The sequence below is a fragment of the Pundamilia nyererei genome, unplaced genomic scaffold, assembly GCF_000239375.1.
Source record: "Pundamilia nyererei isolate P.nyererei 1_Seehausen unplaced genomic scaffold, PunNye1.0 scaffold00271, whole genome shotgun sequence".
Lineage (NCBI taxonomy): Eukaryota > Metazoa > Chordata > Actinopteri > Cichliformes > Cichlidae > Pundamilia > Pundamilia nyererei.
In genome coordinates this window covers 161,175-188,767 of record NW_005187672.1, presented here as the reverse complement: position 1 = coordinate 188,767, position 27,593 = coordinate 161,175, and the positions used below count along the sequence as shown (strand labels likewise).

General features: G+C 41.3%; 1 protein-coding gene across 4 annotated transcripts in view; it reads right to left on the bottom strand.

Annotated features, from left to right (window-relative positions):
* Window positions 1–644: 644 nt before the first annotated feature.
* Window positions 645–27,593, bottom strand: part of LOC102196227 (RNA binding protein, mRNA processing factor) — a 39,074-nt gene continuing 12,125 nt past the window's right edge. Inside the window, exons 2-9 of one of the 4 annotated variants that reach the window (XM_005750370.2) lie at window positions 25,427–25,504; window positions 24,669–24,707; window positions 22,174–22,236; window positions 18,881–19,031; window positions 14,739–14,866; window positions 11,089–11,158; window positions 3,520–3,639; window positions 645–3,028 (exon numbers count right to left, since the gene is read on the bottom strand). In XM_005750370.2, coding sequence (XP_005750427.1) covers window positions 11,096–11,158; window positions 14,739–14,866; window positions 18,881–19,031; window positions 22,174–22,236; window positions 24,669–24,707; window positions 25,427–25,504 — 522 coding nt within the window. In that variant the 3' untranslated portion in view covers window positions 645–3,028; window positions 3,520–3,639; window positions 11,089–11,095. The remainder of the gene's footprint in view (window positions 3,029–3,519; window positions 3,640–11,088; window positions 11,159–14,738; window positions 14,867–18,880; window positions 19,032–22,173; window positions 22,237–24,668; window positions 24,708–25,426; window positions 25,505–27,593) is intronic. The other 3 variants (XM_005750371.2, XM_005750373.2, XM_005750372.2) reach the window with 3 other exon arrangements.

Genomic DNA, 27,593 nt, shown 5'->3' with positions numbered 1-27,593 from the left:
CCATCTGCTCACTTAGCAGTTTTCTGGGTGAAAATACCTCATTGATGAACATTCAGAACAACATTCAGAGAGTAGGGTCCACATTTGGTGTAAACATGAAAGCATGGATCTATTCTGTCTTGTATCAGGCTAGCGGTGCAATGGTTTGAGGGGCATTTCCTCTTAGTAACATCTGAGCATCATTGAAACACTACAGCCAGCCTGAGTATTGTTGTTGACCAGGTCTGCCCCTTTATAACCACAGCAAACCCATCTTCTGATGGGTCCTTCCAGCAGGATGACGCACTATGTCACAAAACTCAAATCATCTCAAACTTGTTTCTTGAACATGACACTCAAATGTCCTCCACAGTCACCAGATCTCAATCCAACAGAGCACCTTTGTGATGTGGAGGAACAAGAGATTCTCATCATGGATGTGCAGCAACTGTGCGATGCTTTCATCCCCTTGGATGAATAAAGACAAAAATCTCTGAGGAATGTTTCCAGCACACTGATCGATCTGTGCCACCCCCATCTGTCCAACCCAGTACTAGCAAAGTGATATATATATATATCTAATATATATATCAGAGTTTTATCAGTGTCTTCACATTTCAGAAAACTTGCACACTCTGAACAAATAAGGTAATCATGACAGCACAGATAATGTCAATCTTTAATGGCAGATGGCCTGAAATGTCTTCATTTAACATTTTCATAAAAACGTCTCATTTTGATCATCTCCTTTTTTTTTTGTTTCAAACAAACAAACCTCTGCAATTCACTGAAATACAGTTTCTCCTTACAGCGGCTAAAGTACATAAATATCAACAGTACTGTATGCATTAGGAAAAAGGAAAAAGAACACGCACACACACATGCCGTGAACATGCACTGAACACACAGCTACACACGCGGTATACTAAAACAAGTAAAGAAATGATTTGTCACTGACAAAAGGAGGGGGAGGAGTCGTCTTATTCGTTTTTTCAGGAACTTTTGTACGGTACCGCTGGCGAAACACAAAAGACCCATTCGTTCGAGGAGTATATCTTCTTCTTCTCTGGATTTCACAGTGAATGATGCAGGTAAAACAGTATTCACATGTTACACACAGTATGCTCCAATCAGACCGATACAAACGAAGGAAGAAGCTCTAGTAATTCTTACCAAATGAAAATACAATTAAACTTACAATAATACTTACAATGAATTATATGATGGGCGTTTTCTATGAACCTTAAAAAGACAACACCCATTAAAAAACACACATAACATTCACGCACGTTGTATAAATACTTGTTCTAATAAATCTGAGTGCCACACTTGGCTTAAAAATGTCTGTAAAAGCAAAAATAAAAACCAAAACAAAAAAAACCCTTCAGCTGATTTAATAGATATGATGCATATTATCATTAATTACAAACACTTGGCTACTGTATGATTCAACCAGTCCGATATAAGTGTACACAGAGGGGCTAAACATCACAGGGGATACTTGTCTCCTTACAGCGTTTGATTGTCACATCAGCGTGAAATGCGACTTGGCCTTCGGAGACTGGTTTCGTATTAGCGAATGAAGATTTTGGCGTCAAGATGTCACAGAAATATGATCACTCGATGATATGTCATACAGCAAACACGTTATTGCAAGATTACAAAAGATTGTTTTATCTTTTCCTTTTTTTATACATCTCACTCCAATCATTATTATGTAAATTCAAACTTTACAAAAGCAGGTTGAATCACAGCGGCTCCCTAAAAATAGACAAAAGACACAAATCGCTTAAAGTGAATATCCTTTCAGATGCAGAGTGGCTCTTTGGAGTGACACCAAAAGGGACATGCTGCAAAAATAATGTCATACTTCATAAGAAATCAGACTGAGGACTACAAAAGTAGTCAAAAATGGAATAACCACTAGCCTAGATAGCTCTCCAGTGTAAAAAAAGAAAAAAGAAAAAAAAGCTTTGGTCTTGTTTCTCTATACTGTGCTGCTGTCCTCCTGCTACACAGCGAAGGAGCGATTTCCTAATTATAGCAGAGCTCAGTTTGCCGCGTATTGCCATCACGCTATAGGTGACATTGGGGTCATGCTACCTTCCACCGGCGATGGCTTTTTCCTGTCAGTGCCTCTTTTCACACATCTGATTACCTCAAACAGCCAAACTACGAGCCGGATCAGGTGCGTTTTGTCACTCAACGTTAAAATCGCTTCAGACAAAAGACTTCTGTGTTTCGTTTCGTCGGGTAAAGACGCCACAGAGGGACAAAAAAAAAACAAAAAAAAAAAAACACGACACATATGAGCGAATCAAAATTCCTTTTGGAGCAGAGACAAGAGCAAACTGGCAGGACTGCTTTGGTATAGCAGGGCGACTTGTTGTTTTAAAATGGCACCGAACAGAAAGGGAACAAAAAAAGAAAAGGTATAAAACGTCCTCACAAGATTTATCACAACATAAATCAACCCAAACAAAACTGTTTCAAACATCGTCTTGATTACAAAAATACCTTTTTGTATTTCTTTAAAATATCTAAAAATGTACAGCATTGTTTTTTCGTTGTTTTCTCTCTCACGCTCTGTTTTTTTTTGTTTTTTTTTTGCAAAGTCATGCGTCAACATGTAATTTCATAATCATAATAACATTAATATGAATGATATACAGAATAGTAATAATTATAGTCATATAATAACATTACTCAGTAGCACTTTAGCCACACTTCCGGGCGTCTGCAAAGTGGCTGCATAAAACAACGTTTGCACTCCTTTTAGGTGGCCGGCTTTACACTCGCACGTAGAGGATGCAGAGACCAGCTAGGCGGGCGATGCAGTCAGTCGGTAAACAAAGAGCGCGGACGCCTTTGTTGTGCATGCCTGGTACCTTTCACGGAGGTGTCAGAGGAGGTGTAGCCAAGCGCTGCCTGTAAATTTACGTAACAGTATAAAAAAGATTTGGAGGGACTTTCGGGGAGGGGGGGGGGACTCGATGTGTGATGGAGGCTGGGGTCTAGTATGTCCTGAGGCCCATGAGGCTGCTGCTGCCTGAAAGAGAAAGACAGAACGAGGCTGAAGGCTGAAGTTCGCAAATGTATAATGGGAACACCGGGGATTACGTGGAAACACTAACAGCCGTAAAAGTCACACAGATTTTTTAAAATCCCCACCCGATCCAGTGCCAAGACCACACCCACATTCAATGCACGCGCGCTCTATCTCGCGCTTAAATTCTGGTGTATTTGCTCAAAACATTTCGCAAATCTCAAACATGCACAGATGAAAGTCGACACGGTGTCAGTACAGTTTGGCGCTGCTTCCTTCATTCAAGTGGATGTTTTTGACTGATGCTGTCTCTCAAATTTGTATTTTTTATTTTTAAAAAAAGGACTTTCACACCTTTTCCTGCAAATCTACACTTTCAAAATCCCCCCTCTCCCCTGCAGGGGCCCGCTACACGGGCGACGAGGTGCGATCTACACCTTTTGTCCTCGCCTGTTGGGATCAACGGTTGTGACTTTCCGAGACGTAGAACTCACCGACGGTGCGCTGCTCCAGCAGCTGGAGTTAGGTCGGTCCTCCTGGTTTCTAATAGGACACGAGAGGCAATCGGCAACGCCCGTCACAGCCGGCCACGGCCACCATCACACATCAGGAACCTGAGCACACAAAAGGAGACAGTTGGAATAAATCCTTTTGATGATGTTTCAGAGGAGTGAATTTTGGTTTTATTTCAACAAAAATGTATGATTTTTAAATGTTCTCAAGCTCTTCGATTACTGTTATGACAAAGTTCAGCTGCATTGAACACACTGGTATATGTTTGAAGGGCAACGCAGCAGCTTATTAGTGTCAGTTTTACAAAGTTACAAAGTTGTTAATCGCATGATTTTGTTACTTTCACTACACAAATTCTCTATTTATTTGCAAAAGAGAGAAAAAAAGATAAACACAACTGTCTAACCTCATGGAGCGAAGACCAAAATGGCAGAGAGGTCAACAACTTTCGAATGGTGGTGATTACGTGGTGGACATTACTTAGAATTTGTTGCACAAAGGGGAAATCATTTCTGACAGTAAAGGGACCCATGTCCAGGAACAAGATCCATTCTTTCCGATTGCCTGTAAAGGCAACACAATATTACAGAGCAGGTATCAAAAGACCCCTGGATCCAGAGCGATAATTAAGCTGATTGTACAGTGTGGTGCAAAAGTCTTGAGCCTCCCATAATTTCTCTATATTTTACGTCTGAGGAACAAGACTTTCTAGTCATTTTTAAAGTGGTCTTGTGCAATAGTTCTCCAAGCTTTCTGAAAGTATTTCAAAGTTTTTCTTTGAACACTGGCTGCTGTTTCACTCATTTAGTCCAGTTCTTGACCATTTCGTTTATTTGCATATCCATGTAACACTGACCTATCAAACATAGAAAAGGCACAAAAATCAAGGGATGAACTAGAGTTTTGTCTACATAACTTGTTCTCGTTTATTTAAATAAATCTACAAAAATGTCAAAGATAATAATTTTGAAGGGTATAAAATAGTTATTTCTTCATTTTTCAGCATCTCAAACACACTTTTACAGAAACATACCTAGATGGAAGAACACACAATGACACAGTATCAGTCAAGGACTGGCCTCGAAGCAGTGTGGGATCATCGTGATAGGAAACAGGACAAAAGGTAGCCGACGTCTAAAGAAGAGCTTTGAATGTTCTTCAAGAAGCCTGGAGAACTATTCCTGAAGACTACTTAAAGAAAAATTAAAAAAGCTTTTCTAAGATAGTTCAGACTGTGTTGAAGAATAAAGGTGGTCATACCAATTATTGAATTTCAAGCTTGTCACTGTTTTTTCCTTACATACTGTATTTCCATGTATTTTTGCACGTATTTGTGCAAATTTCTGTGCCTGTTTTCAATTATCCTGGCAAAATATAAAGAAGTGAGGGGTGACTCAAGACTTATAAATGTATATCAATCTGAAAGACTGATTTTAAACAAATACAGAGATATGCACTGGTTCAGACATAGTAAAGGAAATCTTGCCTATGTTATACTTCTATAGTGACTTCTGTGTAACATCCTTTCTGGCTGGTTTTCCTGTGTTGACGCTAAAATAACAACACAAAAACCCCCCACTATCATATGTCTGCTCTACACATTAAGTCAGGGATTTATGCCGGTATGTGTGCACATGAAAGGCTTAATGCTGTGTCATAACCTGGCACTTATGTGGAAATGTATCCTAGGCAATGTTGTGGAGTAACATGACAGTGATCTAAGCAGCAGTGTAACTAATTTCTTTGTTACAGAGGAAAAATCAATAGTGTATCTTGTTTCTTTAAAATCAGTAGCTCAAAAGAGACGAAACCAAGCAGCAGAAGAGATCTTAAGTCAAGACTCGAGCCACATACAGAAGCCCATTGTCCAGCAGTTTTGTCAGGACGTGTATTACACAGTTTTATTTGTGAACTATTATTGTAATATCATGTCCATTCAGAAGTCTTTCAAGCTCAAAGTTTTGCATTGTCATAGGATGTCTGCCTGACAGCCAGATCTTCCACAAACCCCCAACCTCCACACTTCAAAGAGAAAGGTCAACCATGCAAGCTCCCACACCAGATGGATCACCAAAAATAGGAATTTGAGTTTGGGGGGACTCGGTGGAACAATAAACAATTACTAATCCAAATATGACCTTAAGAGAAAGAAGGAGCTGGATAGACTGTTGCAGGGAAAGAAGAGAGGTGGCTTAGGAAGTGTTCCCTGTTCAGAGAACAGTGCGTTTTTTAAGGGGGATGGCTGGCCTAGCTAATGCCCCATTGCGTGTTCAATCAGGGATGAGGCAATCGATGCGTTATACAGCCGCTTGGCTAAACTGATGCGACGCATACTTCCAGAGCACCCTATTTGTTCTGGCTGAGACACCAAGGTTAAAGATTGGGTTGATCATTGAACATGTCTGTGCGGATTAGGGAAAGGTTTAGTGATTTGTCGGCTTAATGTGTTACATCCAATAACTCGGCCTGGGCCCATGATGTGAGATAAGTAAACAAGCAGTTCTGAGTGTGGGAGGTGACTCGGTTTCTCGTGAATGTGTGGGTTGTTTCCTTTTTTTTCCAAAATTTTCAACCAGGTTTCGTGTCGCAAATGTTCCTCCCGGTGTTATCACTGATCACTGACACGGTGCTGCAAATGAAGAAGAGAGGACCTTTTTGTTCTTTCTTTTTATGTCTGTAAAATTTCTCTTTCAACATGTCTTTGTAAACTTTGGGTTTCAGATGAAAAAAACCTCCCAAAAATGTCCCTCGGATTCCTAATCTGCCTTTAAAGGGGTCAAAGAAATCTACAGTTTACAAAATGAACTCAGGCTTGATGTCAGTTTTTGTGAAAAAATGATGAAAAAGCAACAGCAACAACAAAAAACTGTAAAATATATCTAATATCGAGCTAAAACTTCAAACACACCCCTGTGGTCCTTTAAGATCTCTACCTGCGCAGCGTGGCCATGAAAAAGATCGCCGTCTGAAACCCCTTTAATCCGGGGAAAAGCCTTTAGGCCCTGGCTGTGTTTCTCACATACCAGCAATAACTGCTGGAGCTGGGTGGTGATGAATGCAGCTGCTGACATGTATCCAGCTCCTACAAGCTGGTGCCACAGTGCAGCTACACTGTACTATACACTGTGTGTGTTTGTGTGTGTGCGTGTGTGCATCTGTCAGCAGGGGGTGGAAGAATAAAGTCCCACTTCCTTATTAGAAAGGGCCCCAGCTGGCCCTCAGCTCTCCTCCAGTGGGAGTTAGTGCAACATTGTGCAGGAACCATGGGTTTTGTCAGGCTATTGGCCAAAAAAGCTCCTGAAGGCAGGCAGCCAGGCTGCATACACACGCACATTTGTCTCTTTCAGGGTCACACACAGGCATGCATGATAGGGGTTTTACACCCCCCTACACTCCCTCACCATGTCTTGTCAGATGGAAAATCCGGATTACCTTTCCCTCCAGTTCACTGGGCATTAATGTCCACTATTAGGTTGTCTTTGGAACCTAAGACCAGAGCACGAATGTCAAATATAGTTCAGGTTCACAAACAGCCAGACGACTGACCAGACAAAGCCTCCTGGGGGGGATCACAAGAACAAAAACTTAAAGCCTCTAATAAAAACCAGTAGCTGCTTAAACTTGCATGAGGTGCTGTAAATAAAGTTGTTGTTTTGTTAAACAGCACTTTCCTAGAGAGGCAGGAAGCCAGGTGATTGAGACAACTCATTACCAGTCACGCCTGAATGCTACCTCACTTCCAGCTGTTCACACATCCACATTCAGGCCTGCAGTTACGCTTCCTAAGTCGCATACTCAGACAGTGAGTGGTCTCCGTTCGTCGACAAGTAGCGACCGACCACAGGCCTCTCTGAACCGCAGAGCTGCAGGCTTTTGTGAGCGTGCATCGCTCAAGTTTACCCAGTTAGCTTTAGCAACAAATTCACAAATCTTGTCCTTTCTGCTGTTTTTGTAAAGACAATATCAGACAGATTGCACAACAGTGGTGCAACACAGATGCCTTCTTTCCCTAACCTCTGTTCAAGTTTATTCTTGTAGTCATGCAGCTAAAAATATTTCACAAGTATTCTGCCCAGCAGATTACATTGCACAAATCAGTTATACCCTCGTCACAGCCAGCTTCGAGACATCGAGTGCAAGTCGACTGCATTTATTTGAAATGCGATGAAGGCCTAAAGACACTTGTATGGATTAACTGTTTGTTTGCTAAGATGCAAAATGTCAGGGGCAGCCTTCAGTAGTAAGGTTAACTCAACAAGGCAGACACTGAGCTACATAAGTGTCATTCAGTTTTACTATGGCAACATGGTTACTGGGGAGATGTGTTTTAGAGCGTCAGTAATATCCCTGCAGCTCTACTTTGAACACAAGTAGCACATGTGTAACATAAGCTACTCTTAATAGATTTATTTATGAGACTGCTTTTGTCCACTGTAAAATCATCTCTTCTATCATTTTAATTAATACTGTAGCTTGCATTATGCTGCAATACACCTGTATATAATATATATTCTTGCTTCCCCACCTATCACATGGTTTAGGATTGTGTTTAGGAAAGCTTGTCTTTCTAGAAACCAGATTGAGGATCGAGGGAAAGAAACGTTTAGAGGTCCCACGTAAAAATTTGTGTTTAGTGATTCTAGGAGGATGTTAAAGTGTTTATTTAGAAGCATTCAGGCAATATCGGAAGCAATATAATTGGAGTGAAAGAAACAAAAACAAATCCCCTTAAAGCCGAGGCAAGTAAATCAAAAAAGTATCGGCGTGAATAGATGCGAGTAAGCGTGAGCTGTCTTCTGTAATGTTGATGAACCGAAGCTTTTCTTTTGTTTGCATACCGTCATGTGTGCTCGTCTGTCTGAAGCTTTATGTTTGAACATGTAGTAATGCTGCACACTGCATAATTTGTGTGCTCCTGCATCAGTCACCTGTAATTATAACAATATTCTGACTGGATGTCTCGGCTGCACTTTGCCCTCCACCGTGAGCCGGATGTGGGGTCGTTGTTGTTTCACTCAGGGCCTAATATCCACTGGGGCAGCCTGTCCAGCCAAACGACTTCCTTCTGGTTTGATAGAGAAGTAATTATTTCCTCCAAGCCCCTCCCTCCTTCCTCTTTTGTACACCCCACCCACCCCCCACCCACCGCAGGCAGAGAAGGAGTCATAGAAACATCCAAATTACTCAAATGGCTCGTTTTCCTCACACAGCATGTTTACATGTCAAGAAACGGACATGTAAGCTATGATGTAGACTTCGAAGGAGGTGATGGAGGAGTAGCACCAATCAACAGCTTGATGAATGTTAGGCTCCACACTAGCACCTCCACCACCACCCACTCCCTGCTGACTCCCTGTGGGGTTGGGGCAACATGTTTCTTCCTGTCCTGAGACTGAAGGGAGGGTACTGGTGACAGTGCGACTGGCGCCACACGCACACACACAGAGTCAGAGCCAACAGAGATACACAGACTAGCAGGGGATTTGTTTTGCTTTGTGGTTTTGTTTTTCTGCAAGCACAACAGCGTTCAGTTTGTCTGAACCCCTGAGCAAAGCGCACGTGCTGCATTGCTCATGCGTGGTTATAGCTGACTCATGTACTCATCAAAGCACTTATCAGAAGCCATCGGCCCTGTGTACCGCCTGCCGCTCCACTAAAATTAAGTCATCTGTAATTTATTTGAAATAAAGATCCCACGCTAATCAGTTTCTAATAAAGATTCATAAAAACGGCCCTTCCAGCAGTACCCAGGTACCTCAGTGGTTCTGGGTGAATATTTCCCATTTACGACCTTTTGGATCACGTCCTCCGTCTCCCTCGGCCCCATCTTTTTTATGCTTCTCCACTGTGCACTTTGTCAGAATGCAGAAATGCCAAAAACAGGGTTTTAAATTAAAAAATGTATTTCATCCTGCCAGGGTTTGACAAAATGACAAACAGCACCTAATATCTGTGCTATATAACTAACAACATTACACAACAATATTCCGTGTTTATTATAGCAATGCAAGAGCGGGTGCATAATAATAAACTTTCCCTCACACACAAGTATAATAAATATCAGCCGTCTTTCCGCTAGGCAGGTCTAATTTCCTCTGATCCTCCATAGAAAAACGACTGAGCACATGTAATCATATCTTAGAACTATTTCACTGCAGAAACCTGATGCTTGTCCTGAAATTGTAAAAAAATTGATCCTCATTAACTAAGGATGAAACACAAACAAAATTCATTCCAACTGTGTGGCTGCTTCAAAGACAGAGACCAGTTCAACTCAAGTCAGTGTTATTTATGTAGTGCCAAATCACAACAGTTGCCTCAAGGTGCTTTATATTTTAAGGTAAAGATACTACTGATGCAGAGAAAACAGAGAACTCCAACAATCATATGACCACCTATGAACAAGCGCTTTGGCAACAGTGGGAAGGATAAACTCCTTTTTAACAGGAAGAAGTCACCAGCAGAACCTGGCTCAGGGAGGTGCAGCCATCTGCAGTGACCAGGGGAAGAAAAAAAAGATTTCTTCCTGCTAAAAAAAAAGAGTTTTTCATCTCCACTGTCACCAAAGCGCTTCCTCGTAGGGGTTGTCTGATTGTTGGGATTTCCTTTATATTATTGTAGGGACTTTACTTTAAAGTTTTAAAGGATTCGTCTGTCAATGCATTTTAAGGTTTTCAGAGCTTTATTCCCACTGTGAATGGACAACTTTGAAATAGCTTAGAAAAAATAGCTTAGCAGCTTTGGTCGAGACAATTTGAGCACTTGACTTTTGTTCACACTTTACTTTTCAAATCAACGGTTTAAATCTTGTAAATTTTCTTCTGAACTTTGGCTGGAGTAGAGCTGATGTAAAAAGCAGCACAGAACAGAAATAGCCAGGTTAAATGTCTCAAAACTGTGGTGCGAGTAGTGAAAGAACTGAGTGACTTTCCCTGCAGCTGTGTTGCCTTTCAAAGCAGCTAGCATTAGCATTTTAGTCATATTTGCAAACCTCTTCTCGGTCTGATTTATTAAACGTTGGCATTGGCACTCATTGTATATTCTGTTTGACTTGCTGCTTTTGATGCCTGAGATCAACCATAACATCAATGGGAAAAGTCGACCCTCTGTACCTTGTGACCAGAGTGGGGAAAATAATGGAGTTCCCCTTTAGATCGCACCTTTCATCTCCTATGATCATGTGTGAGGAGCGTGTGTGGTTTCATCGAACCACAGGCTGTACTTTTGTTAGCGATTAGTATATATGTTTTTGACGTCTACTAGAGGAAACGTGACTAATTAGCCGGTTAGTTTGGCAGTTAGCAGGATGGACGTTTTGTGAGGTTTGAGGGCCAAAAGAGGTAAACACGCGTGAAGTAACACCCCGTGATATTCCTGGCATGTGTTTAAGATAACTCTACTCCTGTTTATGCAAAGTGTCATAACATTTACAAAAGAGGTTTCACACCAGAGTATGTACACTTCTTTGACGCAGCAGGGCAGGGAGCTATGTGTGCGTACGAGTGTGTGAGTGTGTGTTTGTGTGTGTGCATGTGTGTGCTGTTACTCACACATACTTCAGCAGAACTGCCTGGACTTCCATCCCTGAGGAGTTCCATCTGCAGGCGGGAGCCAACGAATCTAAACACACATAATCACATATTAACATAAAACTGTGGAGCCTAAAAGGTGAGCTCATGTTAACAGAAAGTAGATTGACCATCTCGCAACATCACACGGCAACGATCACTTTGCACGTGTCAGAATGTGTGCGTGAAGGGCGGCTCAGTCGTGGCCGCAGAGGAGACTGCTCGCCCTCTGTTTCTTTTGAGAGACAAGAGGGAGATCATAGTATTTAAAATTATACAAATACAGATCGTCTCAAAAGTGAGATCTGCAGGGAAGAGGCAGCGGGTCAGTCGGTGTGGGGTCGTTGGGGTCAGTCAACTGGCCTGACATGAATATACGACTCGATGTGTGCCATCTCAGGTAAGCAGATGCACACAAAAAAGATGCATTTAAATGAGTATTCGCAGTTTCTGTCGCTCTCTGCAAGCTGGTTCTGCCAAAGGTTTCTTCCTGTTAAAAGGGAGTTTTTCCTTCCCACTGTTGCCAAGTGCTTGCTCAAAGGGAGTCAGCCGATTGTTGTGGTTTTCTCTGTTTTATTGTGTTTACAATATAAAGTGCCTTGGAGTGACTGTTGTTGTGATTTGGCACTATATTAATAATACTGAATTGAATTGAATAAAAAAAAGTGATGCAGCTAAAAGTGGCTAATGCTGCCAGCTGGGAGCAGAAGCTACACTGCTGTAGCTCAAGATCAGTCTCAGTGAATGTGTGTGAAGTTTTTTTGTACTTTTGTTTGATGCCTCAGTTTTAAAATTGTTTGAATAGAGTATCTCCCTCTGTGTTTAAAAAGTATTACAATGGCTCGTTCTTACTCATAATATCCTACTCATTGTTATTTTCGTCTAGCGTCTTTACTGTTGTGGTTATTGATTATCTCCACTCATTACACTCATATTTCAGCTGCAATTTACTTGCAATTAAAACATTTAATTAATTGACATAAGTAGTTTTATTTATTTATTTTCGAAATCTCATTAAACATCACAATAATAAGATTAAAGAGAATTCTTTTGGCTAGATGTGATTTCTGATAGCCACATATTGTTTTTCCTTAAACAGCAGCCAGGGTAAGGCAGCAGAATTAGCAGTCTGATGGTTTGCATGTACAGAGTAGTCTGAGAGATGATGTCCCAGCCTGAATTATAGCCTCAGTTCGCCACTGAGTCTGACGTCCTCAGGGCGGGACCTCTTCCATTAATTTAATACACTTTGGCTTCGTTCCTACTACTCTGTTAGTGAGCAGAACACGTAGCATGATGCTCTAAAGGAGGACAACCTCAGCCAGAACATCCACAGTAAAACACTGACACTGTGTTCTACACTCGTCAGATCTCTTCCACTATATTGTACAAACGTGATTAACTTCGTGACATTTGATTTGGGTCTTTTGAAAAAAGTGCAGGACATATAGAATTTTCCCCATTTCATTTCTCTTTTTAAAAATCAAGCAGTAGCTAGCTACTTGCACTAGCCAGTGGTAACATTAAGGCAACCATGAAGGACTAGCATAGGAAATAGATTTGGACTGGAGTGACTGGATCCCGTTGGGCAAAGGGTAGAGAGCTCTGCAGTGATGGCACAGCTTTAGCCCTCATTGCTTAAATGGTTTGGAATAAACTGACTCACTAAAATCAAAAACATCTTTCTTGTCGTACTTATTATTTTTCCAGTTTTCCCGTTTAGCTCAAGGTCGGTATCTGCGGTAGTGATCACGGTATCACTAATGTGCACAAGTTTGACCGCTCTAAACATCAGTAACTATGAAAACATGGCAATGTGTAGGCTGGTAATTAGTTAACTAATTATTTTGGTGTATTATTATTGTGGGCTTCACAGAAATGCGCACTGCTGTCTGTCCCTCTGGTCCATTTAAAGGGCCAGTTTCTTCAAAATGACCAAAGCTGGCAGGCTTCAAAGAATACATACATCATTCCCATCCAGAGCACAGGCACTGTTTTACTGCTTCACCACGAGAAAATGGAAATATACTAACTATTATAACATAACATGAATTGATTTTCTCGTCTCTCCTCGTTTTTTCAGTTATCAGCTGCCACTGGTGTGAATATACTCGATGCATGTGGGAAAATGCCAGCTAGGCAGATTCTTGCATTCATTTCAAATGCTGACATCATCTGAGCTTCAGCTAGTGTTTTCGCCCGGAGGCCTTACTTAAATAACCTTAGTATCTATATTATAAGTGGAAATGCTCAATTTTCCCTCGAGCAGAGAAAAGCAACACCACATGACTGTATAACACATTGAGTTTGAAACACTGCAAAGTGAGCAGTGAGAGCTTGCATTCAAAACCGTACATACTGTATGCGTGGCATTAAGACTGCATGAGGGCCTGCCTGCATCAAACGCTCTTCATGAGAAGAATTTCAAGAGATCGATAATGAACTTTAACATGAACTCACAGCAGAGCTGCGCAGATTAGAAGACCTCAATAAACTGGATCATGGCTGGTTGGAAAAGAAGGATTTGCTATAATTAATGAGGTAGATGGAGGTAAAATGATCCAAACCCTTTGTACAGCTGCAGATTTTAGCTGTGCAGATTAAGCAGCTACAAGATCTGAAAACTGTGTCCTGTGATGCCATTTTTAACATTATCTTGGTGTTGAATTCTTTATTTCATACTACCTGGTGGTGCAATGGTATCACTGTCATCTCATTGCAAGAAGGTGTCTAATTTGAAGCCAGCTGTGACCTCTCTGTGTGGAGTTTGCATGTACTTTCTGTGTGGAGGTTGTCACACAGTCCAAAGACTTACACAGTGGGTTAAGTGGTGATTCTAAATTATATGTGGATGTAAATGTATCCATGCATGGATACATTCAGGATTTTAGTCTAAAATAAAAAGCAAAACAGGACAAATCAGTTTCAGTTTGAGGAATTTATTTTTTACTGATTTAAAAAAGTATCATTTGGAATTTGTGGAAGAGTTATTTTTCCTGCTTGGACCTCCTAAAACTCAGCCCAAACCACAGGCTCCATTATGTGACATGCAGTTTGAGAGTGAGGTGAACAGCTAAGTTTACTTCGATTTCTGGAAGGTGCTGGGATCGGGTAACAGCTCCGCTGAGAAGGGTTGGTGAAAATGGACTGACAATTCAATTATTTATAAACTCACTAATTTCAGCACCAATGTAACAATTAAATTATACCAAAATTCTGCCTTCACTGTGCTACTGGTGCAGCAGATGAACATGACTGATCAGTATCAGCGGCAATAGTTATATATATGTTTGAACTTGAAAGTGTTTCAATAAAAGTCAACATGAAAACCTGCAGCCAAAGAAAATGTGTATTTAGATGCTTTTATAGAGAAGCAGCTTGTTTACACTGATGAAACTGAGTGATGCTGGGTATACATTTCCTTGTCTGTAAGGAAAATAACTCCCCAGCCCCAAAAATAGATAGACATTTGATTTAAACATGACTGTGTTTAACAGTGACAATGGGTCATGTGTGCTCTGAGGTGCACCTGTGGGATGAAGCAGAGAGTGATAACAGGGCTGACGGCAGCAGGTCTTTGTGAGGTGGGCTAGGTGACGGCGGTGGCGGTGGGGGAGGGGAGGTGGGTTTACCTGAGCGTGGAGCGAGGAGGGGTAGGTGAAAGCGGGTGGAAGGGCCGGCGACAGCTCCGCCGGGTACAGCGGGTATGAGGCCCACACGTCTGGGCTGCTGGGATAGAGAGCAGGCACTGTGAGCTCATCTGTGGAAAGAAGAAGAGGAGGAGTGGAGTGAGGAGAGTGGCAAGTGGATGGGTGGGGTGGCTAGAGAGACAGGGTGGAGGTGGCGGTGATGGTGGTGATTGTGAAGGTGGGTGCTGGGGGAATGTCAGTTGTCTGAAGTCGCTTCCTCTTGTTTAAACCAGAGACTGGGAGACAGACAGAGATACTCAAAAAAAAGGGTTTTTTTAGAGGTAGGAGTAAAACTTCTGAAATTTGAGTTCATTTAGATAAGTTTTAAAATAACTACCCAAATAAAACTAGCCCAAATGCCGTTCTACACAACAGACCTTCTTCACAGTGGGTACTTTGATGTAATATGGTTGGTAAATACTGTTACAATAATCGTAACTGCAATCACATTACATATATCTACAATATTGTATGTTAAAGGCTGCTGTTAAAGGCTACATAAAGCTTTTCTGTTTAAGCATCATTCAGGCATCGAATAACCTCAAAATACATGAGAATAATAGTTTACTTTTTTGTTCATGATCTAATTATGATGAGGTGGTCAGGCTTTTCACAAAATGATTTTATTTTCTCTTTTTGATTAATACCTCCTGAAGAAACACAGGTGTTACTACTCACTGTAATTAAGGCTGCGTACATAAACAGAACAATGCCCTCATTACTGACATTAGTAACATCTGTGTTTATTTCATGTCAATACAGCCGAGAAAGATTTATTTTCTAAACTTGCAGCTTAACTACTGTCACGAGACAGAGACTGTCTACATAACTTTGAGTGTTTTTGTGGTTTGCTTCAGGCTGGAGTAAGAATGATCCATTCATTTCTCCGTAATAGAAAAAATGTTTCTCTCGTCAAAGCTAACGTTAGCTTTGAGGAAAGCTAAAAGCTAACAGCAATTAGCTGTTAGCTTTACTACCTACATGTCTAACCCAGCATTGCTTAAAATGCTCAAGGCTATCAGAGGCAGCTAGAAAACCCAATACTATCAGCCACCACTAAACTTCATTTACATGTTCCTACATACGAGTGTTTCCATATTATAGCAACGAGTCTGGTTCCAGTGATTGTAAAACACATCGTTAAGACGCTTGAGGCAAAAGGATAATTTACATGAGTTAAGAGGCTGCTCATCTCTGAAATATAGTTATGTTTTAGACAGAACTATGATGATCCTCTTAACTCAAGCATTGTGAACAAGCAATTAGCTAGAAAAGCTAACAGCTAATAAATACTGCATTTATTAGCTATAGCTAATTGCTACAGCTAATATTAGCTGTTCATAATAAATGGTCGTGTCCAAATTCATGAGCTGCATCCTCCTGAGGCCGCATTTGTAGACCGATTACGTCACAGCGACGCGCCGAAGGCTGTCCAAATTCGTAGACTCCTCCGAATGCAGCCGACAAATGAGTCCTCCTTTTCCCGAATTTGAAGGATGGGTTGGGTGTGTCCTTCATGGCCTACCATATCCCAGAATTCATAGCGCGGCCCAGCCAAACTCCAGTTTCCAACAATGGCGGCCGCTACTAAGTTTTAAAATTACTCTTACTAATCTTTCTGGGTCACAAAATAAACTTTTAACATATTTTCAGGCGAGAAAGTAGCTGTGTAAACATCAAATATCTGCTCGGTTTATCAAGATATCGCATATTTGCAAAAGTGCTTCGACGTTTTCGGAGACGTCTGCTACCCACCAGCTCGACAGCTAGCCGGGAGCTCGAGGGTTACTGATGCGGCCGAGAACGGCACAACTCCCGGCACATCATTTTCAGATCACCGCGGACTTTCGCTGCTCGGGTTAAACGTAATATATAAGTCACTTAGACAACCTAAAAATGTTATTGTTGGGCTTTTTTCAGTGTTTTGTTTGTTAGTGAGTAAATCGGTTTGGCTGAGATTAAAGTTATTAGATTAGATTAGATAAAATAAAACTTTATTAATCCCCCGGGTGGGTTCCTCCTTGGTTTTTATACAGCTGACTAAACGTCAAACAGAAAACTGATTAAACAGAAGTATGAGACAGTCGAGAATTTACGCCAGTGTCTGGTTATATTTTAGATAGCAAGGAGCAGACGGCCGAGTTTATTAAACTCCACCGAGACAGCGGTGACGCAGATCTGAAGGCTGGACCGTCCAATTTCACGGCCGTTTACTTCCGGCCTACCCGACCTTCTGAGGACCTGGCCCACGTAGACCGCGAAGGCCGGGTCCTCAGGAGGATGCAGCCCATGAATTTGGACACGACAACAGTATTTATTTGCTATAGCTAGTATTAGCTTGTTGCTGAACTTGATGAAGTTTCTGCTTTATCATCCCAAGCCAACAGTACCTATGAAAGCCTTGCTTAGCTTACAACATTATTGTGAACGTAGCCTTAGCTTCCCATATGGAAAAGAAACAGAAAAAACTTATAAAAGACTTGCATCAGATGTGGCCTACCTACTTGAATCATATAAGGCTTATATGATTTACTAATGAAAGTGGCCACTTTCATATATTTTTTAGTAAGTATCCAAAAAATACAAGTTTCATTTATATAATTTTTCTGGGGATCTTATATCTGTTTTCACTCTTGTATGCTTTTTATACAAGTTTCACACAAGACAGATACAAACGTTATAAGATTTATATATATCTTTTCCATATGGGTTACACTGTTTGATTATGAAATTTTAACCCAGAGATTTTTAGCCTTAGTATTTAGAAAAATGTCTTTACTATAAATCATCATGTAAATATTTAAAATGCCTTTTACAGAACCAGTATGGTCTAAAGATGTTTCTTTTAACCAATGCAGTGAACTAATATTAGCTTCATTAGCTTCATATATAGATAGTTGGACCTGCCATCGCTTTAGCCAGGAAAACTGATGTCCATCAGCCACTAATGTTATTATCTAGTCGCTTCTGAAATGCAGGACCTTTAGTTTCACAAATTAAAAATTTCAAGGGGAAATTTTATTAATTCAAAATGCACATGTATTATGCAAAAACCTTGACAGTATCTGAGAACGGTCATTGACACTACATGATTAGATTTCATACTTTAGGAGAGGTTGAGAGGAAACAATGTCAGACATCATGATTTACTTGCTAAATCAAGTGCAAAGTGACTGTGAAAAACGAGCATCGGTGCATGAGTTAGGAGACGGTGCTGAGTCGTATAGAGCGGGTGAGCATTTAAAAATGCAGGGAAAAAACACAGCAGCTCATTGGATAATTAGCAGATAATCTCGAGGAGCATTCCCTGTGCTCTCCATGTCTCCTGGTAACCATTTATCCAAGCATGATCACAAAGATGGCTGGTTTAAACATCTCTTATCAGGAAATGACAGCAATTTCTCTCCTAGTGATTACGTCACGGTTTCATTAATCGTTTCCTTCCATTTTCCTCCGGGGCCTCATGCACACACCCTTTCCCCGGCTATAAAAAAATAAAAGTATCTAAGATAAAAGCAGCTTGGTCATACAGGAAGAATGTACTACCACAGCTGGCCTATGTTTAACTATCAATAGCTGATTCTTTCAAAATCCTTAACTCTTGGAAAAATATTTAACCACAAGAAAAAAGAAAAAAAAAAGGTGGAAAGTCACATTAGCAAATTATTATACACACATTGTACTTGAAGACCTTGAGTCCAAGTTATTAGAGTAAACGGTTAAAGCTGAAACATGCTCTGTTAATGAATCACTAGTCTAACATCATCAGTTAACACATCACAACGACAAACAGCATTACACGCCCGCACAAAATTAACGTTTCACAGAGGGACAAATACGTAAATGTTTAATTTAGGGGCAAACAAAACAGCATTCAATGAAAGAGACCTGCAGCAGACTCAACAGTCTCCTTTTCATGCACATTTACAACAACAGCACAGAAAAGCACCTCGATTACAAAATAATATCCTAAAAGGAAACAGCTGTCCAGTCCAGTACAGCCAGAGGAAGTAGCAATGCAGACGGACAATATGTAAAAGTAAGACAAACTCAGCGACAGGCGGGTAAACAGTCGGCGTACTCACATGGGTCTCTGCTTATGAACTGTGGCCCGGGGCTCTGCTGGGAAGGAGGGGGGTTGGGAGTGCCAACCAGCTTGTTTTTGGCCATCTTGGTGTTGGCCTTGGCGAACTCCAGCCGCAGAGTCTGGGGAATCTCTGGGTCAAATCGTACCCCCTGAGATTAATGAGACAGATATGTTAGCGCAAATATTGTTTAGTGGAAAGCTTTTAGGACAGGTGAGTCAGAACTGAGGGAGCACACTGACAGGGGTGATGCATATGGACAAGTCTTTAAAAAGGAAATATGAAGCATTTTAGCCGTGAGATTGTATCCATGTCTTAGCACTGAAAGCAGGTGTCATGAGTCATTCATCCCCAACCCCCGGGCCACGGACCGGTCCATGAGTCGTTTGGTACCGCGTCGCAAAAGTTGAGTCTCCGGTGTGAAATTTATGGTTTTCAGGGTTTTTATCGTTAACTCTGTTTCCCTGGGTGTTGTAGTTGTGTGTCTTATTTTGAAAGAAATATTTACACGTTATCAAAGCGACCAGAGCGCATTAAGGGGCAGAGAGGAGGATGTTACTCTCAATGTTTTTGGCGTATTTCAGGAGGACGCTGCTAATAAAGTTACACAATTACACAGTGAATTCGCGTTTATTATTATATTTATAAAATACCAAAGTTTTTGTCTTGGCAGTATAATTTTATTCTGTTGTATTTATTCACGACACCTCAAAGGCCGCTCCGTGAAAATACTGTCTGACTACTGTCTGACATTAAACTGGTCCGTGGCGCAGAAAAGATCGGGGACTGCTGCATTAATCAAAATCTGAGTTCTGCCATATCTGATATTCAGGGGCGCTTGAATTATGTTTTCATTATTATATGCAGTTGTGTTGAGGAATAATATTTCCTCAACACAACTGCATATAATCAGATTTATTGTTGTGATTAAATCAAGTTCATTTTCACAGCTACTATAACTTCTACATGCATGTTGTTGAATAGTAGACAGGTTGTTGTGGCACAGACAGAATACTGGAACCATGGATATTTCAATTCTTGCATTTGGTTTCAACTTATCTTAAATGCTGACCGTTTCCATATTTAAAATGTTTTTTTCCTCACATACTGCTCCCAGTCGAAATATAAGCACAGACAAGCTGTTTATAACGTTCTTATCTGTCTTTTGCTTTCCTGGAAGGTTTAGTGAAGTGAAATTAGCGCATGATCAGCATATGATGACGCTTTATGATGTTAAAAATGCAACAGCTAATACCTTGGTTTGGCAACCGTGCATTAAAGAAGCTGACCAAATAAATAAGTCTGCTCATCAGTGAAGCGATGATGTTATAAATAATAGGGAGCGACTGACAGACGTGCCGTCTAGTCCCTTTAAGTAGTGACGAAGCAGACTAATTTAGCCCACAGCACTTATTAGATAACGCGTACAGTTTCCATTGCTGCACTTCCTGTCTTGTTATCTGTTGTTTAGCTTGATCTGGAATTGTCACTTTGTACAGTACAATTTACTGCTGAAATCTTGGCGTGACGAGAGCGTTTTCATTTGTTTAGCCTTTGAAGCTGCTTATTCTGAGCGACACATGCAATGGGAAATCAGAACTTGATGACACAAACCTGGCTGGCGCATGATGTCATTTACAACACAAGCAGACAAGCCACAAGGCCCTCACTCTGTTCCCCACTGAATGCAGTGTAATTTAATACCATGACATCAAATACCCTGACATACGTCAGGCATCACCGCTTAGAGTGAGCCAAACATTTTGGCGAATTCTTGAGATGCCACTGCTCACGACAGGCCAAAGGAAAAAGCTGCCCTGCCATCAGATCTTCATCAAACATCTCCACATATGTGGATTAAAAAAACAACAGGAATGTGGCATCGTCAAAGTTGCTATTCATTTACTCCGCTTGGACACATTTTTACCAGGAACTATAAACGCCCTGAAATTAACCTCATTTGATTGCCTGTAAACGATACAGAAAAGCACGAAGGTCAGATCAGCGGAGGAGAAAAGCAGCCAGGAGTGCAAGTTCTCGGCAGCAAACGAGAACTTTCACTCATCCCTGCAGGCTCGGGCGAAGCAAGGCTGAAACAAGCGAGGGATGACTCTTCTCATGAAGGGGAGGGAATTAACTGGGATTGCCTCGGCTCAGCGCACTCGCGGCTTCTGCCAGTAGAGGCTGCAGAGGTGTAATAAGCTACATGGCAATAATGAGGCCCGAGCACACCTCTGCTTGAAATGTGTTGGAATATCTACCTCGAAATGTCTTTTTATAGCACCTTCTCCATGTAGAGCTTTGATTCTGACTGTTGGAGGTAATTCAGTTTTTTGTTTTCGAGGCTCACAGCTTGGAGGGAATATAAGAGAGCTACTATGATAGGAAACAAATCCCCAAATTCTCCCACAGTTTTCTGCGTCTTGCCCATATTTCAATATGCAGATGGATGTTTGCAGAATCTGGCTTATCTCCATATGACCCCCCGGGACGTAGCTTTCCCTGAAAAACAAGAGGAGCGTTGAATTCTCAGCCCCACTGAGCCCTTCTACGGAAACAGTCTCGCTGTTGTTGGCTCATAATAAGATGATAATTTTTATCCTTTGTTCAACTCTCTGCTCTACCTTTGACGAGCACCGATATCTCGACATCTGAGAAAGCTGACACACCGCTCGCGCTGTCACGGTCCCACTTAAGAGGAGGGCCGTTAAAGTGATCCGCTGCCTTGATAAAGACATCAACAAAAACTTAAGAGGCAATCGGAGGAGGGCGGTGCATGGTGAAGACAAAAACAACAATGGAAAAACAAAGGTGTAGGAGACAGGCGGCGTTCATTACCGTCCGTCTACACTTTGTTTCAAGAGAGTCGAATAAAAACCGCGTGAGAAGATGAGCTCTGTTTTGTGTTAGAGTCTGCCTCATCAAGGCTTTCTACTGAGCCACATTCTGAAATACGAGAGATTAAAATTAAACCCTAGATCAATATCTTCTATTTTTATGTGGAGGAACAGCTAATTTTCTTCTGACCTTGCAGGATCTCTCGCAGAGCTTAAAGTAAAAAAAAAAAGACTTTATTTACTCAAACAGAAACATTCAGACACACGCTATTTTAGAGCAGCTGCGATATATTTGCCTTCGCTGCTTCACTTTTCAGCTTTTTCCTCGTGTGATAGAAAACGCTTTTCCCCCGCTTTCAAATACATTTGCACTAAAGGCAGTAAAAAAAAAGAAAGATGAGATTTCATGAGAAACACTAGAGCTGAGCTGGAGCACAACGAGGGCATGACACTTACGTTCAAGGCATTCTTAGCAGCCTCCGCCTCTGATCGACTGTCAAAACTGACAAACCCCACTGGCTGGGGAGACAAGGAGACAGAACAAAAGAAAGAAACATGGTTTAAGGCAGAAAACTGAGTCGGCATTTCTGTCTGAGTGACAAAGACATGTTTTTATATATATATATATATATATATATATATTTTAACATCTTAGCATACCCCACCCCCTACCTCTCTGCCTCCCTCTCCCTCTCTCCTGTTTATAAAACCATTGCGACAGAGCGGGGAGAGGGAGGCGGAGGGCGATTGGAGGCTGGACGCACTTTCATTGTAGAGTTCATCATTCGGCCCAAATACGGGCAATGCAGGAGTGAGAACAAGCATGTAAGAGTTTAGTGTGAGACAGGCAGAGAAGGGAGTAAAAGCTGAAAAAGGAGAAGAAGATAGAAAGGGAGGGGGGGGGGAATTTCAAGGGTTAAAGGTGAAAATGAAAGCAAGTGAGGCAACGGGTAGAAAAAGTTGGGTTTTTTTTTTTTAAAGACCTCCTCAAACAGGCCTGTCAGTGCAGCATTTTCTCATTCGCATCTGTTTCACCCACACTTGTTTTATATTCCAGCGACATCGCTTCAAAGCCAGTAGTAAAGGTGAGGAGAAATAAAACAGGAAAAAAAACCACACACTCACAGGGGTGTAGGTGCGGCTGCAGGATTTCTGACTGCAGATATGAACAGAAAATACATATTTTTGTCTTGTATGTGGATGGGGACGTTGGGAGAAGGTGGTGGTGGTGGAGGTGGTGGTGGGGGAGATTGCAGAAAACTCTAAACATGTTATTCCCATGGGGTCACACTGCTGCGTGTGATCTGGAAAAGCAGTCTAGGGTTATGGGAATTCTGAAGAAGTGCAGTGGAGGAGGAGGAGGAGGATGTGGAGGAAAAGAAAACCCCCGAAAAGTAACACAAAAAGAAAAGAAAGACTAAGTGAAGACGTCAGGAGGAGGAAGCATAACAGGAATATAAATAGAAAGGCTCTGAGATCAGGCTTTTGCTATATATGGACATGGCTGGGAGTTCTTGGACTGGAAGAGAGAGACGGAGATCGATTGATTTGCGTGGCCATTGTCATTAACATTAACAGGGAGGAGAGCTGCTCCAAACAAACCCTGAGGAAATGGGGGGCAGCACTTTGTCTTAACATAAGCATCAGTTCACAGCAGTTCTCTCGCTGAAGATGCCACTTAGGCTGGAGAAACATCGCTCCGAGTCACAGTTTAATCACAAAGGTAAAACAGGTGGTGAATTCCATCATAGTCTAAAAGCCAAATATTCTCCAGGGGCTGAAAATTAAGCTAGTGCAGTTTCTCTAGTGACCACTTGAGGCTGCCAACAAAAGCGAGTCAATCCCCATAGACTCTCATGTTAAAATGTCCTACTAAACAGCATTAAATAGCATCTTACAGCAAGCTGTTCAAGTCTCGGTTCATAGTTTCTTCCTTCATAACAACTATATCATACATGATGTTTTTAATAATTGATCCGTCTCGATAGGGTAAGGCTGAAACTCAGGGGAGAGGCTGCTTCGACTGGCAGGTGTCCCAAAACAGGTAGCTGCAGCTTGGCTAACTTAGGTGGAACTATCTGACAAACAACACAGCCTGCTGTGAACAACACTATATGGACAAAAGTATCGAGCCACACCTTTTGAATTCGGCCACTTTCAGGCCCACTGCCACACGTGTATAAACCTTGACTGTAAGAAAATAACTGGCAACAAAATCACCAAACAAGTGAGAAGAACCGTTAATGCTAAATTAGACTTCAATCATAGATACATACATTAGAATGAGTTTTTCTGAATGCACGCAATAGCAGTGAAACAAAAAGAGAGAGCCTAAAGCTTTCCTTTGTACTTGGTTTCAGGAATAGTTTTAAGGTATTAACACTCAGCAAGTTCAACCCAAATCGCTTTAAACCCTTCTAATGAGCATGTCATGTCTTTATGAGAAACAGTGTAAAGTGGCAACAAGTAAGCTGACATGAAGCTAAATTGCTCCACTCTGGACGTGGACACCTGCCAGCTGGGCTCATTTTCAGTCCCGCAACCCTGGAGGCAAAACTCAACCATCAGTGCTGCTCTTGTCAAAACGCTCACTTTGACACCTCGAAACTCTTTCCCCGTCTCTCTTCCTCGTCCTCACACAGCCCACCAGTCGACTCGCTGTAACTACAAGCACTACATCCGACTGCCAAAGGCAAGTTGGTGCAACACTTCTCCCCTCCTATCGTTCTCCCTCCCCCCGGAAACCTTTGTTATTTGTTATTTTCTTTTCTATTAAAGGCACTTCCTGCTAATCCTTCTTTCTCAACAAGCTAAACACACAAAGAGAGAAGAAAAAGATGCAAAGGTGTCGATGAACAAGAAGTAATGTGGACAGTAACTGATCAGAGACTGACCGGCTTCATTCAGGAGTTTCTTTGAACACAACACAGATCCAAGACTTGTTAGCATACCTGTTTAGAAGTGAGCTTTATCAAGGAGCCTTCATAGCCCTGAAAAAAACAGAAAACAAAATGTCAGAAATACACATAACAAAGCAAAAATTCAACTTTAGTGGCTAAAAAGCTGCAAAACACGCAGGCTGCTTACACTTACAAAAGCTTTTTTTGCTAAATTACTCAAAAATGTTGGCATGTTGGGGTCACGGAGGACTAAGCTTGGCAGTTTCACAGGTCACGGCGCTCTTATGAAGACCATATGGACTAGATTGTTGTGTCTTACCTGATTAAGCAAGATTTACTGCTTTCAACACTCGTGATGCAAACCATTTACTCAGAGCACATACCATGAACATTGCTTAAGTGAGCGATTAGATGCATTAATCACTTAAACAGCGCTGCTGCTGCTGCTGCTGCACCATTAAGGCGCGTTAGTCTTGGTCGATAGTTCAAAAAGCTTGCAACATCTACATGTATTCACCTGAACTAAACTCTGGGGGTCTGTGTTCTTGCAACAAAGTTGGAGCTTCTGAGGTGAAGCAAACAGCTTTGTTTTTGTTTCGCAGGCATTGAGCCATTTTTCCATGAGACATAAGCTTCCCATGGATCAAGATGTGATTGAACGTTGGCTTTAAGAACACAGACACTTGAACCTCGCGGGAGAGTTTCCATTGCCGTTTATTTCATCACCATTAATGGAGGTCCCATTGACTGCTGGAAAGTAAGCTGCTAAGAATAGCAGCAGGCCATCCATTTAAAACATACAAACATACCTTAAATGGTCTGAAGAGGAGATAGAGCTCCCGCGGTTTAATATCCAGTGGTAGCCCACTGACAAATAGTGTTCGGACCTGAGGAAGACACGAGAGAGAGAAAGATCATGTATTTTTCATTAACCTCCACCAGTTATAAATAGCTACATTGCCTTTCTGACAATAACAGATGAGGTTAGGAGGAAAAAGAACAATGAGCATGAGTTAAACAGTTACCGAGGCTGGCTTTACACTGAAAGATAAACTTTTTAAATCCAGATACGGGTGTCTTTCAGCTCTGCAAACACACTAAGACACACAGTGCGTTCTACAGTAAGAGCATTGTGTTCTCCTGTGTAATCTACAACCTGCTGTGTTTTATGGTAACCCTCCCTCGCAGCTCTAGCCTCTGTTTTACATTTGAACTTTTCAACTTGAAACTTGAGCTGGCATTGCTGGGGAATTATAATGTAAATGTTAGCTACAACAGACTAAATGGAAATGTAATTGTTGTGGTCCACAGCCCATAGTCAGAGAAGGTGCAAAACCCTCAGGGCGCAAAATAAGAATAACTACAAAAGTGCTTTCAGGGAAGGACGGGGTTCTTATGTTATTACATGTGATGATGATGAGGAGGAAATGAACGCAGCGTGATCGCTGGAGGTGTGCTGAAGGTAAAACTTTTTAAAGCTTTTCATTTCAAGTGTGGAATCTCTAGTGTTTTTTAGGGTTTTTTTAGAGGATACAAAGTGCATAAACCCCCTAAGTGTCAAACCTTAGATGATAAAAAATAGTTAGGTGACGTCAAAGAAAGAGATACCAGACATGCTTGAGTGGGGGTTAACTCACCTGCACAGAGACTAGCAATAAATCTGGAAGTTACACAAGAAGTTTGGTACTGTTGTCAGATCTGTATAATATATGTAAAGCAAACCTAAGCAGCAAGTTAGCTTAGCTTAGCATTAAGACTAGAAACACAGAGTACAACCTACTATGTGTTTGTCTGCAGATTAGGTTATTAATACTTCTGAAGCTGCTATATTAATCTCGTTTCTTCTAAATGTTTTGCATGGTTTGACTCTTGTTCAGTTTGTAAGCATGCTAAAACATACCAACGAGTCCAATATTGATTTCCTTGCATTCCTTTCACAAGTTAAATGTTTAGTATGATAAGGTGAGCACCTCACCAAGGCCTCAGTCACACAGGCCTTTGCTCGCTGACAGAACATTTAACTAAACAATACTTCGTAGAGATTTCCTTTCTTTGTCTTTCACTCTCACGCTGTTCAAACAAATCTCACACTAAATAAAAAGAGGCCTCGTAGACCCTCCTTCATAAAAACATCTTTGTGTATAAAAGTTATATGTAACAAGTTTTCTCTGCACACATTCTGAAAATCGAGTCTCACAGGACAAACTGCTGTTTGGACAAACTGAACATTGGTCAATAAACAACACAGAGAACACAGGAAACATTGTGTCCCTTCAGTTATTATATGCACACACAGAGACCTCTGCAAAATCAACAGAAACCCTTCATGTATGTTCAGTTTTACCTCAGTCCAGTAATTAAAACAGTGTCCCAACAGAAACATCTCTACTGCAAGATTCATGAATAATTAATACCATCCTGGTTTGGCAAAACAATAACAGGAGTTACCTTAAGTTAATTAGTCAGGCTTGCTATACATATCAATTATCCCTGACATGGAAACAGTATTGATCGAATGGTTGGGTGACAGATGCATTTGTTCCACATTATTGTTCAAAATAATATTTCTAGTGACCCAGAAGGGGTGTAAAAGCACAAATCCTTCAGTTATGCAATCGGCAACCTGGCTACCAGATCTAAAAAACAGATGAATACAGCAGTAGCCCTGTAACACACATTAGCCCCAGCCGCAACATTTATGAAACGCAGAGCAACACTATAGGATGCAGATGCTGGGATGCCCCACCACAGCCCGTGAACGCAGATCCCGTTACACTCTGGAAGCAGCAAAACAGTGAAAGTGCTGTTAGTTGCATGTAATTGTAGACACATCTGCCCTTAATGAAGGGTCAGTCCAGGAGATGTTACACATCTGTCTCCTATTAATGCAACAGCTGTACTTTTGCTTTTAACCTCCATCAAGCTTTACAAAACAACAAGCAAACAAGAGAAAGAACTCCCTATTCTATATATATA